The 15,066-nt window shown below is 44.0% G+C and overlaps 2 protein-coding genes across 2 annotated transcripts in view; both read left to right on the top strand.

The window, feature by feature from the left end:
- Positions 1–537: 537 nt before the first annotated feature.
- Positions 538–3,840, top strand: LOC130369556 (protein spinster homolog 1-like). Its single transcript, XM_056574932.1, has 2 exons — positions 538–730; positions 2,279–3,840. The coding sequence occupies exon 2, from the start codon at positions 2,304–2,306 to the stop codon at positions 3,816–3,818; it is 1,515 nt and encodes a 504-aa protein (XP_056430907.1). The 5' UTR covers positions 538–730; positions 2,279–2,303; the 3' UTR covers positions 3,819–3,840.
- Positions 3,841–11,023: 7,183 nt separating this feature from the next.
- The window catches only part of HSPA4 (heat shock protein family A (Hsp70) member 4), a 97,889-nt gene continuing 93,846 nt past the window's right edge, over positions 11,024–15,066 (top strand). Inside the window, exon 1 of the mRNA XM_056574931.1 lies at positions 11,024–11,103. Within this exon, the coding sequence (XP_056430906.1) occupies positions 11,039–11,103 (65 nt within the window). The 5' untranslated portion in view covers positions 11,024–11,038. The remainder of the gene's footprint in view (positions 11,104–15,066) is intronic.

Genomic DNA, 15,066 nt, shown 5'->3' with positions numbered 1-15,066 from the left:
ATGTAGTTCCAAGGAAAATGCTGTGGCACTCAAGGTATGGTGAAAAAATGAAAACTATTTATTCATCCCAAATGTGCAAAAAGCAACGTTTCAATGGTCTCACACCATCATTATCAAGTGGCTTCATAATGATGGTGTGAGACCATTGAAACATTGCTCTTTGCACATTTGGGATGAATAACTAGTTTTCAATTTTTCACCATACCTTTAGTGCCACAGCATTTTCCTTGGAACTCTCTCTCTCTCTCTCTCTCTCTCTCTCTCTCTATATATATATATATATATATATATACACACACAAATCAAAAAATATGTTGCAGTCTCTTGTAATACCTTTTTTATTGGACTAACAGAATTTTGTAGAGACAAGCTTTCAGGATTCCTAAAAGGACTTTATAAATTATCAGGGAGGAATCCCAAAAGTTTGTCTCTACAAAATTCTGTTAGTCCAATAAAAAAGGTATTACAATCTGCATCACTGGACTAATATGGCTACTCACATTTACTATACAGATATACACATACCTGAAGATGGTTTAGAACCCTGTGATGTCACACATGCTTGTGATGATGTCACCGTAAGCTGTACAAGGAGGTGCGCGCCGGCTACAGTCTCTTCAGTGTGTTTTGCATTCACAACCTGTGGTGCAAAGTGTTTGTTAGAGAGTTTCTATTTGCGATAGAGAATTCAAGATTTTGACCGTTCCTTGTCTGAAGAGAGAACCACAAGGTAAGTCTCAGCCTCTTCTATTCATACATACACAGGGCTTTTTGTTTGACAGTTTTTTTTATTGCTGTTGCTTTTTTTTTTAAAAAAAAAAACAAGAAATTAATTTCCAAAAGAAATAACAAAAGTTATATTCCTCATAGCATTGTGACAATACTTGGCTTAGGCATTAAACATAATAAAATGCTCAGATAGTATCATGACCAGAGCTTTTTCTTGCAAAACTGCTAAAATGCAATTATGCCCAAAAAAGCCCCCAAGAAAAAGAGTCCTAATTTATGAAGTTCTAAAAGATATAAGTCTATGAGAAAGATTTGGTGGTGTAGTAAAAGAATAACAGAAAGATTAGGGCAGACATATAATAGTATATAATAGAATTCTGTGTGTACTAACAATAGAAATACTCTGGGTACTCCGAAAGGGAAAATTTTCAAATCAACTAGTGGCAGAAAGTCATATAGGGGACGGATAGATCCCAATGAGGTGGGGTAGGTTCATTATTAGTAAATGTATATAGCAGGATAGCCCAATTGTATCTACAGTATGAAGTTCACATGGCCCAGTGACCATACAGCCAAGCCCTTATAATCCGCCATTACTAGGACAGATTCAGGGTTATCAGATATTACTATGACCGGAGAGGTTCAGGTTTATCAGATATTACTAGGACCGGACAGGTTCAGGGTTATTAGATATTACTAGGACCGGACAGGTTCAGGGTTATCAGATATTACTAGGACCGGACAGGTTCAGGGTTATCAGATATTACTAGGACCGGACAGGTTCAGGGTTATCAGATATTACTAGGACCGGACAGAATCAGGGTTGTCAGATATTACTAGGACCGGACAGGTTCAGGGTTATCAGATATTACTAGGACCGGACAGGTTCAGGGTTATCAGATATTACTAGGACAGGACAGATTCAGGGTTATCAGATATTACTAGGACCGGACAGGTTCAGGGTTATCAGATATTACTAGGACCGGACAGGTTCAGGGTTATCAGATATTACTAGGACCGGACAGGTTCAGGGTTATCAGATATTACTAGGACCGGACAGGTTCAGGGTTATCAGATATTACTAGGACCGGACAGGTTCAGGGTTATCAGATATTACTAGGACCGGACAGGTTCAGGGTTATCAGATATTACTAGGACCGGACAGGTTCAGGGTTATCAGATATTACTAGGACCGGACAGGTTCAGGGTTATCAGATATTACCAGGACCGGACAGGTTCAGGGTTATCAGATATTACTAGGACCGGGCAGGTTCAGGGTTATCAGATATTACTAGGACCGGACAGGTTCAGGGTTATCAGATATTACTAGGACCGGACAGGTTCAGGGTTATCAGACATTGGTAACCTCAGGGAAGACGTCTCCATATAAAACACTTATAGAGAAGCCTCTTCTTCTGAGGCTGCGATGGTCTTAGTGTTATCTTGTGGTTCTGTGCTGGACATTTCTGCTCTGTATGAAGGATCTATTGTATGATGACAGGAATGATGACATGTTATCTAATGTGTTCACTTATTTCTCTCTCTCTAGCGTTTTCAGGCTCTGACCTGTGACCATGGCCTCTCCACAAGACCCATTGCTGAAGGAGGAGGAAGAAGCAATGGAGGACCATAGTGATATGGATGTAGAAAAGGGCGATATCCCTGAGAGGCAGAACCTGCCATCTCTAAGCGTGATGTCCACCGCACGTTCCATCATCACCGTAGTGATCCTCGCCTTTGTTAATTTGCTCATCTATGCAAATCGCTCCAGCGTGGCGGGGGTGCTGCCTTATATACAGAAAGCATATGACACCAATGCTAGTCTGTCCGGCTTATTGAATACATTGTTCATTGGAAGCTACGTGCTGGTCGCACCAATTGCCGGATATTTGGGCGACCACTGTAATAAGAAATATACTGTTTGCACAGGAGTCATCGTTTGGCTGAGCATGACACTTACCATGTCATTCATCCCTGACGGGTATTTCCTGCTCTTCCTGCTGACGAGTGGACTGGTTGGGGCCGGAGAGGCGACTTTCTGCACCATCGCCCCCTCCATCATTGCAGACCTTTTTACAAGTGACCAGCGGACCCGCATGCTGAACGTGTTTTACTCCGTCATACCTGTAGGCTGCGGACTAGGATACATCATCGGGCCCAAAGTGACTGATGCAGCAAGGGGCGATTGGCACTGGGCGTTTCGGGTCACCCCTGGCCTGGGCCTCATAGCTGTGGCTTTGTTGATTTTGGTCACAAAGGAGCTTCCAAGAACGACTACAAACGGGAAGAAGAACAACAAATCCCAGAAGTTTGCCAAATGGGCGACAGATCTGAAAAAACTATTTAAAAATCGAAGCTTCATGTTAACCACCATGGGATCGATGGCTGTATCCTTCATAGTGGGAGCCATAGGTGTATGGGGTCCGTCATACCTGACCCACGCACGAACACTCCTACAAGAGAAGGACCCTTGCCGTGCTGAACCGTGTGACTATCATGACATCCTAATATTTGGTGTGGTTACAGTCGTTTCCGGCATTCTGGGAGTTGTAGCAGGGACGGAGATAAGTAAAAGATATCGCAAATCCAACCCACGGGCGGACCCGCTTGTGTGTGGATGCGCGATGATGCTCTCCGCCCCTTTTCTTCTGTTGGCATTGACTTTTGGCAACATCAGCCTCGTTGCCACCAACATCTTCATCTTCATCGGAGAGACGCTTCTGTCAGTAAATTTCACCCTCATATCTGACATTATACTAAAAGTAGTAACTCCGTGGAGGAGATCTTCAGCCCTGGCCGTGCAGATGACAATCTATCACCTCCTAGGTGACGCCGGCAGCCCGTACCTCATCGGCTTGATATCTGACACCTACGAACGAGGATATGCCAAATCCCCTCTTCTGAAATACCGCAGCCTGGAGTATGCCCTCATGACCTGCACCATAATGGCAGTCATCGGAGGGGCCTTCTTCATGGCCACGGCCCTATATATAGAGAGGGATGAAAAAGAAGCAGAGATGGAATCAGAACCTCCGTCATCCTCCTCCTCCTCACTGCTTCCTGCCGATGAGGACCGCGCATCAGACTGAGGAAAAGTCATTGCTTACCTTTATCTCGGTTACTTCATTAAAAAAAAATTAAGAAAAAAATAACTGCATTTGTTCTATGTTCCACTTTACCCCATATTCTCTACCCAGGGGCGGACACAGACAGCAGAGGGCCCTTGTGCAAAGAATGTGCCTGTGGCCCCCCCCCCCCAAATCATCAATTGTTCAGCACCCCCCCTCCATGTGTCACTTACTCAGGTGGACCCCCATATGTCACTTGCTGTATAAGTTTCTAATTATTTATTAAGGCCTCCCATATGCCGCAGCTCATTCAAGCCCCCCACATTAGGTAGCATAGATTCCCAACATTAGGTAGCATAGATTCCCCACATTAGGTAGCATAGTTTCCTCACATTAGATAGCATAGTTTCCCCACATTAGGTAGCATAGATTCCCTACATTAGGTAGCAGATTCCCCACATTAGGTAGCATAGTTTGCCCACATTAGGTAGCATAGTTTCCCCACATTAGGTAGCATAGTTTCCCCACAATAGGTAGCACAGATTCCCCACATTAGGTAACATAGTTTCCCCACATTAGGTAGCATAGTTTCCCCACATTAGGTAGCACAGATTCCCCACATTAGGTAACATAGTTTCCCCACATTAGGTAGCATAGTTTCCCCACATTAGGTAGCACAGATTCCCCACATCAGGTAACATAGTTTCCCCACATTAGGTAGCATAGTTTGCCCACATTAGGTAGCACAGATTCCCCACATTAGGTAACATAGTTTCCCCACATTAGGTAGCATAGTTTCCCCACATTAGGTAGCACAGATTCCCCACATTAGGTAACATAGTTTTCCCACATTAGGTAGCATAGTTTCCCCACATTAGGTAGCACAGATTCCCCACATTAGGTAACATAGTTTTCCCACATTAGGTAGCATAGCTTCCCCACATTAGGTAGCATACTTTCCCCACATTAGGTAGCATAATTTCCCCACATTTGGTAGCACAGATTCCCCACATTAGGTAACATAGTTTCCCCACATTAGGTAGCATAGATTCCTCACATTAGGTAGCCATAGCCCCCCCAAACACACAGACAGACACAGACACACACAGAGACACACTTACCTGCCCTGCACAGCGCTTCTCCTCTCCGGCAGCGGCCTGACGAGTGACGTCACTGACGTCACTTGTGCGACGTCCCTCATCAGACCCCGGTCGGCCGGAGGCAGACTCACTGTCTAAAGTGCCCGCTGTGCTATTATACCCCGCAGCTGCTTTAGAACAGTGAGCAGCGGCGGCGCCAACCCTACCATGAACCTATTAGGCACAAAAAAAAAATGGGGGCAGCAAAATGCCGCCCCTGAAAAGTGCCACCTGGGACTTATGGTCCCACCGGGTCCCATGGTAGGGCCGACCAGAGGCGGCTCTAGACTTTGTGAGGCCTTAGGCAAAACTTGAACATGAGGCCCTGCTTTATTTTCTGCTGAAATTACATGGTGGTCCGGCTGTGAGATGGTTATACTGTGACATCACTGTGTATTATCCCTGTACTGTGCCATCACTGTGTATTATCTCTGTACTGTGCCATCACTCTGTGTATTATCCCTGTAATGTGACATCACTGTGTATTAACTCTGTACTGTGCCATCACTGTGTATTATCCCTGTACTGTGACGTCACTGTGTATTATCTCTGTACTGTGCCATCACTCTGTGTATTATCCCTGTACTGTGACATCACTGTGTATTATCCCTGTACTGTGACATCACTGTGTATTATCCCTGTACTGTGACATCACTGTCTATATTATCCCTGTACTGTGACATCACTGTGTATTATGCCTGTACTGGGACATCACTGTGTATTATCCCTGTACTGTGACATCACTGTGTATATTATCCCTGTACTGTGACATCACTGTGTATATTATCCCTGTACTGTGACATCACTGTGTGTATTATCCCTATACTGTGACATCACTGTGTATATTATCCCTGTACTGTGACATCACTCTGTATATTATCCCTGTACTGTGACATCACTGTGCATTATTCCTGTACTGTGACATCACTGTGTATTATTCCTGTACTGTGACATCACTGTGTATTATTCCTGTACTGTGACATCACTGTGTATTATTCTTGTACTGTGACATCACTGTGTGTATTATCTCTGTACTGTCACATCACTGTGTATTATCCCTGTACTGTGACATCACTGTGTATTATCCCTGTACTGTGACGTCACTGTGTATTATCCCTGTACTATGACAACACTGTGTATATTATCCCTCCCTGTACTGTGACATCACTGTGTGTATTATCTCTGTACTGTGACATCACTGTGTGTATTATCTCTGTACTGTGACATCACTGTGTGTATTATCCCTGTACTGTGACATCACTGTGTATTATCCCTGTACTGTGACATCACTGTGTATTATCCCTGTACTGTGACATCACTGTGTATATTATCCCTGTACTGTGACATCACTGTGTATATTATCCCTGTACTGTGACATCACTGTGTGTATTATCCCTGTACTGTGACATCACTGTGTGTATTATCCCTGTACTGTGACATCACTGTGTATATTATCTCTGAACTATAACATCACTGTGTGTTATCTCTATACTGCAACATCACTGTTGATACTTACACTGCACTGTGACATCACTGTATATATTATGCCTGTATACCCTAATGCCACTGTACATATTTACCTTGCACTGCGAGTGACAATACAGGGTAAATATGCACAGTGACATCACAGTTCAGAGTTAATATAAACAGTAATGTCTCTGTACAGGGATAATAAACAGTTTTGCCACTACAGGGTTAATAAACGCAGTGTTGTCACAGTAGAGGGTAACTATACAGTGATGTCATTGTACCTGGAAAATATACACAGTGAAGTCAGCATTCAAGAATAATAAACTGTGATGTCACTACAGGGTTGTTATACACAGTGACATCAAATTACAGTATGAAGCACAGTGATGTCACAGTTTATTATGAAGCACAGTGATGTCACAGTTTATTATGAAGCACAGTGATGTCACAGTTTGTTATGAAGCACGGTGATGTCACAGTTTATGATGAAGCACAGTGATGTCACAGTTTATGATGAAGCACAGTGATGTCACAGTTTATGATGAAGCACAGTGATGTCACAGTTTATGATGAAGCACAGTGATGTCACAGTTTATGATGAAGCACAGTGATGTCACAGTTTATGATGAAGCACAGTGATGTCACAGTTTATTATGAAGCACGGTGATGTCACAGTTTATTATGAAGCACGGTGATGTCACAGTTTATTATGAAGCACGGTGATGTCACAGTTTATTATGAAGCACAGTGATGTCACAGTTTATGATGAAGCACAGTGATGTCACAGTTTATGATGAAGCACAGTGATGTCACAGTTTATTATGAAGCACAGTGATGTCACAGTTTATTATGAAGCAGTGATGTCACAGTTTATTATGAAGCACAGTGATGTCACAGTTTATTATGAAGCACAGTGATGTCAGTTTATGATGAAGCACAGTGATGTCACAGTTTATGATGAAGCACAGTGATGTCACAGTTTATGATGAAGCACAGTGATGTCACAGTTTATGATGATGCCCAGTGATGTCACAGTTTATTATGAAGCACAGTGATGTCACAGTTTATTATGAAGCACAGTGATGTCACAGTTTATTATGAAGCACAGTGATGTCACAGTTTATTATGAAGCACAGTGATGTCACAGTTTATTATGAAGCACAGTGATGTCACAGTTTATTATGAAGCACAGTGATGTCACAGTTTATGATGAAGCACAGTGATGTCACAGTTTATGATGAAGCACAGTGATGTCACAGTTTATGATGAAGCACAGTGATGTCACAGTTTATTATGAAGCACAGTGATGTCACAGTTTATTATGAAGCACAGTGATGTCACAGTTTATTATGAAGCAGTGATGTCACAGTTTATTATGAAGCACAGTGATGTCACAGTTTATTATGAAGCACAGTGATGTCAGTTTATGATGAAGCACAGTGATGTCACAGTTTATGATGAAGCACAGTGATGTCACAGTTTATGATGAAGCACAGTGATGTCACAGTTTATGATGATGCCCAGTGATGTCACAGTTTATTATGAAGCACAGTGATGTCACAGTTTATTATGAAGCACAGTGATGTCACAGTTTATTATGAAGCACAGTGATGTCACAGTTTATTATGAAGCACAGTGATGTCACAGTTTATTATGAAGCACAGTGATGTCACAGTTTATTATGAAGCACAGTGATGTCACAGTTTATGATGAAGCACAGTGATGTCACAGTTTATGATGAAGCACAGTGATGTCACAGTTTATGATGAAGCACAGTGATGTCACAGTTTATGATGATGCCCAGTGATGTCACAGTTTATCATGAAGCACAGTGATGTCACAGTTTATCATGAAGCACAGTGATGTCACAGTTTATTATGAAGCACAGTTATGTCACAGTTTATTATGAAGCACAGTGATGTCACAGTTTATTATGAAGCACAGTGATGTCACAGTTTATTATGAAGCACAGTGATGTCAGTTTATTATGAAGCACAGTGATGTCACAGTTTATTATGAAGCACAGTGATGTCACAGTTTATTATGAAGCACAGTGATGTCACAGTTTATTATGAAGCACAGTGATGTCACAGTTTATTATGAAGCACAGTGATGTCACAGTTTATTATGAAGCACAGTGATGTCACAGTTTATTATGAAGCACAGTGATGTCACAGTTTATTATGAAGCACAGTGATGTCACAGTTTATTATGAAGCACAGTGATGTCACAGTTTATTATGTAGCACAGTGATGTCACAGTTTATTATGAAGCACAGTGATGTCACAGTTTATTATGAAGCACAGTGATGTCACAGAGACTACAGAATGTACAACTGTACGTATGATGAAGATGGCGGGATGCTATTGAAACGTCACACACACATGGGGGGATAAAACACTTTGTTTTTGCCCCTTATCTGGGAGTGCCGCTGGATCTTTAGTTTTGTAGATAGATAGATAGATGATATATAGATAGATATAGATATGAGATAGATAGATAGATAGATAGATAGATGATAGATATGAGATAGATATATAGATAGATAGATAGATACATAGATAGATATGAGATATGAGATAGATAGATAGATAGATCAGTGTATCCCAACCAGGGGGCCTCTAGCTATTCCAAAACGACAACTCCCAGCATGTCTTTGGCTTTATGAGCATACTGGGAGTTGTAGTTTTGCAACAGCTGGAGACCCCCTGATTGGGAAACACTGCTCTATCTATCTATCAATCATCTATCTATCCATCTATCTCCTATCTATCTATCTATATCATATCTATCTATCATCTATCTATCTATATTATATCTATCATCTATCTATCTATCATCTATTAATCTATCTTTCTATCTATCTCATATCTATCTATATATCATCTATCTATCTCTCATATCTATCTATCTTTCATCTATCTCTCATCTATCTGAGATAGATATGATATAGATAGATAAATAGAAAGATAGATAGATACATAAATAGATGGATATAGATAGATGGATAGATAGATATGAGAGATATAGATATGAGATAGATAGATATGAGATAGATGGATAGATAGATAGATAGATATGAGATAGATAGATATGAGATAGATAGATAGATATGAGATAGATGGATAGATAGATATGAGGATAGATAGATATGAGATAGATGGATAGATAGATATGAGGATAGATATGAGTAAGATAGATAGATGCATAAATAGATGGATATAGATAGATGGATGGATGGATAGATAGATAGATAGATAGATAGATAGATAGGAGACATATATATAATAGATTGATTGATAGATAGATGATTGATATAGATCAGTGTTTCCCAACCTGGGGGCCTCCAGCTGTTGCAAAACTACAACTCCCAGTATGCTCATAAAGCCAAAGGAATGCTGGGAGTTGTAGTTTTGCAACAGCTGGAGGCCCCCTGGTTGGGAAACACTGACCTACCTCCCACGGTCATCTACAACTTTCCCCCTCTCCCCCAAGCAAGTTACTTACTTTAAAAGGGCAGCATCAGCAGTGGGCACTGGGCAGGTAAGTCCTTCATACTGGTGGTGTCCGGGCCTGTATACACACAGCGGGCCTGCTCCACAAGGTCCAGCAGCAGCATACAGGGGAGTGAGAGAGGGGGAGGAGCTTCCTGTCTGCTCTTCCCAGTCTGCATAGCGCGGCCCCTGCGTGGTGACAGGGCTGCAAGCTGAAGATTTATTTCAAAAAAGGCCGGAGTAGATGGCTCCGGGGGGCGGGGGGGTGCAGCGGGGGCTCGGGCCCCTTACTGGTGTCCATGAGAGCTGCTAGTGACCTACTGCTGCTAGGGGGGGGGGGGGGGGCAATCATGATGTAGGGGTGGTTGCAGGGGTGGTTGAACGCAGTGTCCATCCGGGTGCTGTAAACTTGCTGTGGTCAGGGAGTATGCGGTGATATGTGGCCTAATGCTCGCCTCTGGGGCCGGACCTGGAGAGGGCAGCGGGCCCCCTCTCACGCTGGGCCCCTGTGCTGCTGAACAGGCTGCACAGGCGATATGTCCGCCCCTGGGCTTTTGATAAATTCTGTGCACAGACTTCGGGATCAATGATTTAGACTGTATTTAAACCTGCTCCAGCATGGTCTGACATTTCGGCGTACTTTCAGCCGATGTGACTTGTTGCTGAAAAGTCGCTTTTGATAAATTCAGCACCAATGCATTTTTCCGTCTTAAATAGACTAGAATTAACTAAAATAGACTAGAATGCATCATGTTCTAAAAATTCTCTAAAGCAATTTTAGACTGCGACTACATGTTACTTTTATGTCAAATAAAAATATATGATGGTTAAATTAACCCTAACCTACCCCCTAACGTGAAGGATGGGGTCCCATAAGTCTTAAGTCCCATGCAAGTATATAGAACTTGCAGTACCTTACTCCATCTCCTGGTGATTGTGTCAGTCCGGCCACACCCCTCCCGCATGCTACACCCCATCTCACAAAGCCACACTCACCATTTAAGCAACATCCTTTTATTTTCTACCCTTTTTGTGCATTGTTCCGGCTTGCAAGTCATGCCCACTTCCATAAAACCCCACCTTCTTCTTTTTTAGGCCGACAATCTCTTAACAACTCAGCCCCACCTGAGGATGGAATATGAAGACGGGAGATGAGGACAAGTACTTCCTCTTATGTTGCTTTTCCTCCCCTACAAGGATTAGGTAGGAAAAACTGCGCAGCGCCAGGTACTCAGCTAGTATATATATAAAAATCTATAAGTGTATGTTCCAGCATCACTTCCAAACGGCTGAAGATATTATCATGAAACTTGGTACACATGTTACTTATATGTCAACAACAAACATAGGATATGTAATTTAACCCTTACCCACTTCCATTTGCGAGAGTCAGGGTTTCTGTTTAAAGTCCCATACAAGTCTATGAGAAGTATATGTTACTGCATAATAGCTGGAGATATTTTGTTAATACTTAGTCACATGTTACTTATATGTCCACTAAAAATATAAGATAGTTAATTTAACCCTAACCTACCCCCATTTGCGAGGGTCAGGGTTTTTGTCCCATGCAAATCTATGGGAAATGTATGTTCCAGCATAACTTCCGTACAGTTGGAGATATTTCAATAAAACTTGGTCACATGTTACTTTTATGTCAAATAAAAATATATGATAGTTAAATTAGTACTAACCTACCCCCATATGTGAAGGATGGGGTTTTTGTTTCAAGTCCCATGCAAGTATATAGGACTTCTGGTACATTACTCCAAGCTCTGCATCTCCTGGTGAATGCGAGCTGGCTGGCAAGCCACACCCTCCATGCATTCCATGCCCCATCTTGCAAAGACATGCCCACCCTTTAAGCCACACCCCTATTATTTTTAGCTTACAATATCTTCATCACAACTCAGCCCCACCTGAGAACGGGATATGAGGATTAGAAATGAGGATTAGATATGAGGACGGGATATGAGGACAAAAGCTTCCTCCTTTGTTGCTTTTCCTCCCTCACAAGGATTAGTTAGGAAAAACCAGACAGCACCAGGTACTCAGCTTGTAAATGAATAAACAGCATTAAAAGATAACATGAAAATCTTTAATCTCTTAAAGGGTAGCTCCCACCATCCTATTTTTTTTTTTTGCTAGCCCGTTCCCCCCCCCCCCCCCCTCCCGCTACGGCACTAGCCGTTCCCTCCTCTCCCCCCCCCCCCCCCCCGCCCCGCATACCCCGTTCCCTCATTACACTTGCAGTTAATGCAGAGTCCGGCAGCGGGCGTGCAGGGACAGCGGCGGCAACGAGGCGGTGGTGGCGATGTGCGGGAGGAGTGGCCTCCCAGCCAGTGGCCGGGGAGCCAATGCTCTCGCTCCTGCCTGTCTGATTGACAGGCAGGGAGCGAGTGCAGCCTAACTGAAAAAGGACTGATTGCCACTCCAAAATCAGTCCTTTTTCAGTAGCCGGTTTTTAAATGTAAATTAAACCTTTTTAATGAAAAAAATAATAATAAAAGTATATTAGAGATATGTTGTAGTACATAAGTACTACAACATATCAAAAAATAAAGTTGGTGACAGTGCCCATTTAAGGACGCAGGGTTTACCTGTACGGCCTGCGCCTGGTTCCGGCATAAAACGTGGCATCACGCCGTGACTCCACATCATACTGGTTCGGTCCCGGTGGCTAAACCGATCGTTGTGCCGTGCGCTATTAACCCTTTAGACACAGCGTTCAAAGTTGATCGCCACGTCTAAAATGAAAGTAAAAGCTTCCCGGCAGCTCAGTCGGGCTGATCAGGACCATCGCAGTGAAATTGCGATGTCCCAATCAGCTAGAACGCGAATGGAGGTCCCCTCACCTGCCTCAGTCACGTCCGATTGGCGATTGATTGCTCTGAGCCTGAAATCCAGGCTTGAGCAATCGACCGCCAATTACACTGATCTTTGCCGTTTCAATGCACGGCAATGATCTGTGTATGAGAACAGTATGTGCAGTGAAATAGCCGCCAGGGGGGCTATAACACTGCAAAAAAAAAAAGTGTAAAAAAAAAAAGTTAATAAAGATAATTTAACACCTTCCCTAATAAAAGAATCGCACCCCCTTTTCCCATTTAAAAATAAAAACTGTATAAATAAAAATAAACATATGTGGTATCGCCACATGCGGAAATGTCCGAACTATAAAAATATATCATTAATGAAACCGCACGGTCAATGACGTATGTGCAAAAAAATTCCAAAGTCCAAAATAGCATATTTTTCGTCACTTTTTATATCATGAAAAAATTTATAAAAGCTATCAAAAAAGTCAGATAAAAACTTCAGATCACAGCGCAAAAAATTAGCCCTCATACTGGACCATTCGTGGAAAAATAAAATAGTTATAGGGGTCAGAAGATGACAATTTTAAACGCAGTTATGTAGTTATGATTTTTTTTTAGAAGTACGACAAAATCAAACTTATATAAGTAGTGTAACGCCGAGCGCTCCAGGTCCCGCGGCTTCCCCGGAGCGCTCGCAGCATTATAGTAACAGCAGCGCTCCGGTCTCTGACCGCGAGCGCTGCTGTGTTCATGCCGGCGGAGTCGCGATCCGTGGGGCGGGTCAGACCCATTCACGGATCGTGCCCCGTTCTACTCACCCTCCTCCTCCTCCTGTGGCTGTCATGTCCCGGCGCGCGCGGCCCCACTCCATATGGCTCACGCACGCAGATGTTCTAAGATTTAAAGGGCCAGCGCACCGCTAATTGGTGCCCTACTCATAAATACTCACTTCCCCTTCCCTTCCTTGCCGGATCTTGTTGCCTTGTGCCCTGAGAAAGCGTTATAGTGTGTTCCCAAGCCTGTGTACCCAGACCTTCTGCTGTTGGCCCTGACTACGAACCTCGCTGCCTGCCCTGACCTTCTGCTACGTCTGACCTCGCCTCTGTCTAGTCCTTGTGTACCGCGCCAGTCTCAGCTGCCTGAGAGGTCGAGTCGCTACTGGGGAACACGACCTGCTAGTTACCGCCGCAGCAAGTCCATCCCGCTTTGCGGCAGGCTCTGGTGAACACCAGTAACTGCTTAGTAACTGCCAGTACGACCCGCGTCATCGCCTCTCAGGTACAGAGGATCCACCTCCATCCGCTAGTCCGGACCCTGACAGTAGATCCGGCCATGGATCCCGCTGAGGTACCGCTGCCAAGCCTCGCTGACCTCACCTCCGTGGTCACCCAGCAGTCCCAACAGATTGCCCAACAAGGACAACAGCTGTCGCAGTTGACCGCCATGATTCAACAGCTTCTGCCTCCACAGCCTCAACCATCTCCTCCGCCAGCTCCTGCATCCCCTCCTCTCCGAGCTGCCGCTACCACTGCTAGAGTCCGCTTGTCTCTCCCGGATAAGTTTGATGGGGACTCTAAGAAGTGCTGGGGATTCCTGTCCCAATGTTCCCTGCACCTGGAGATGTTGTCGGACCAATTTCCCACGGAACGGTCTAAGGTGGCGTTCGTGGTCAGCTTACTATCTGGGAAGGCCTTGGCCTGGGCCACGCTGCTCTGGAACCGCAACGATCCTGCCACTGCCTCCGTCCTGTCCTTCTTTTCTGAAGTCCGCAGTGTCTTTGAGGAACCTGCCCGTGCCTCATCCGCGGAAACAGCCTTGCTGAACCTTGTCCAAGGAGATTCTACAGTGGGCGAATATGCCATACAATTCCGTACTTTGGCCTCTGAGTTGGCCTGGAACAGTGAGGCTCTCTGCGCGACCTTTAAAAAAGGTTTATCCAGCCACATTAAGGATTGTCTGGCCGCACGAGAGATACCCTCCACTCTGACTTATCCACTTGGCTACCCGCATTGATATGCGCTACATTGAAAGACGTCAGGAGCTCCGCCAGGAGAAAGATCTTGTTCGCACCAGGCGATACCCACGCCTGGCTCCTCTCTTCCAGCATCCTTTGCAGCCTGTTACTGTGCCTCCCGCTGAGGAGGCCATGCAAGTGGACCGATCTCGCCTGACCCAGCAAGAGAGGACTCGCCGGAGGAATGAGAATTTATGCTTATACTGTGCAAGCTCTGAGCATTTCCTAAAGGACTGTCCTCTTCGTCCTCAGCGTCCGGGAAACGCTCGCACCTAGTGAAAGTGGGAGAGGCGTCACTGGGTGTAAATTTTTTCTCTCCACGCCTGACTATTCCAG

Source organism: Hyla sarda, chromosome 4 (genome assembly GCF_029499605.1).
Source record: "Hyla sarda isolate aHylSar1 chromosome 4, aHylSar1.hap1, whole genome shotgun sequence".
Classification (NCBI taxonomy): Eukaryota; Metazoa; Chordata; class Amphibia; order Anura; family Hylidae; genus Hyla; species Hyla sarda.
This window is presented reverse-complemented; position numbering and strand designations above follow the sequence as displayed.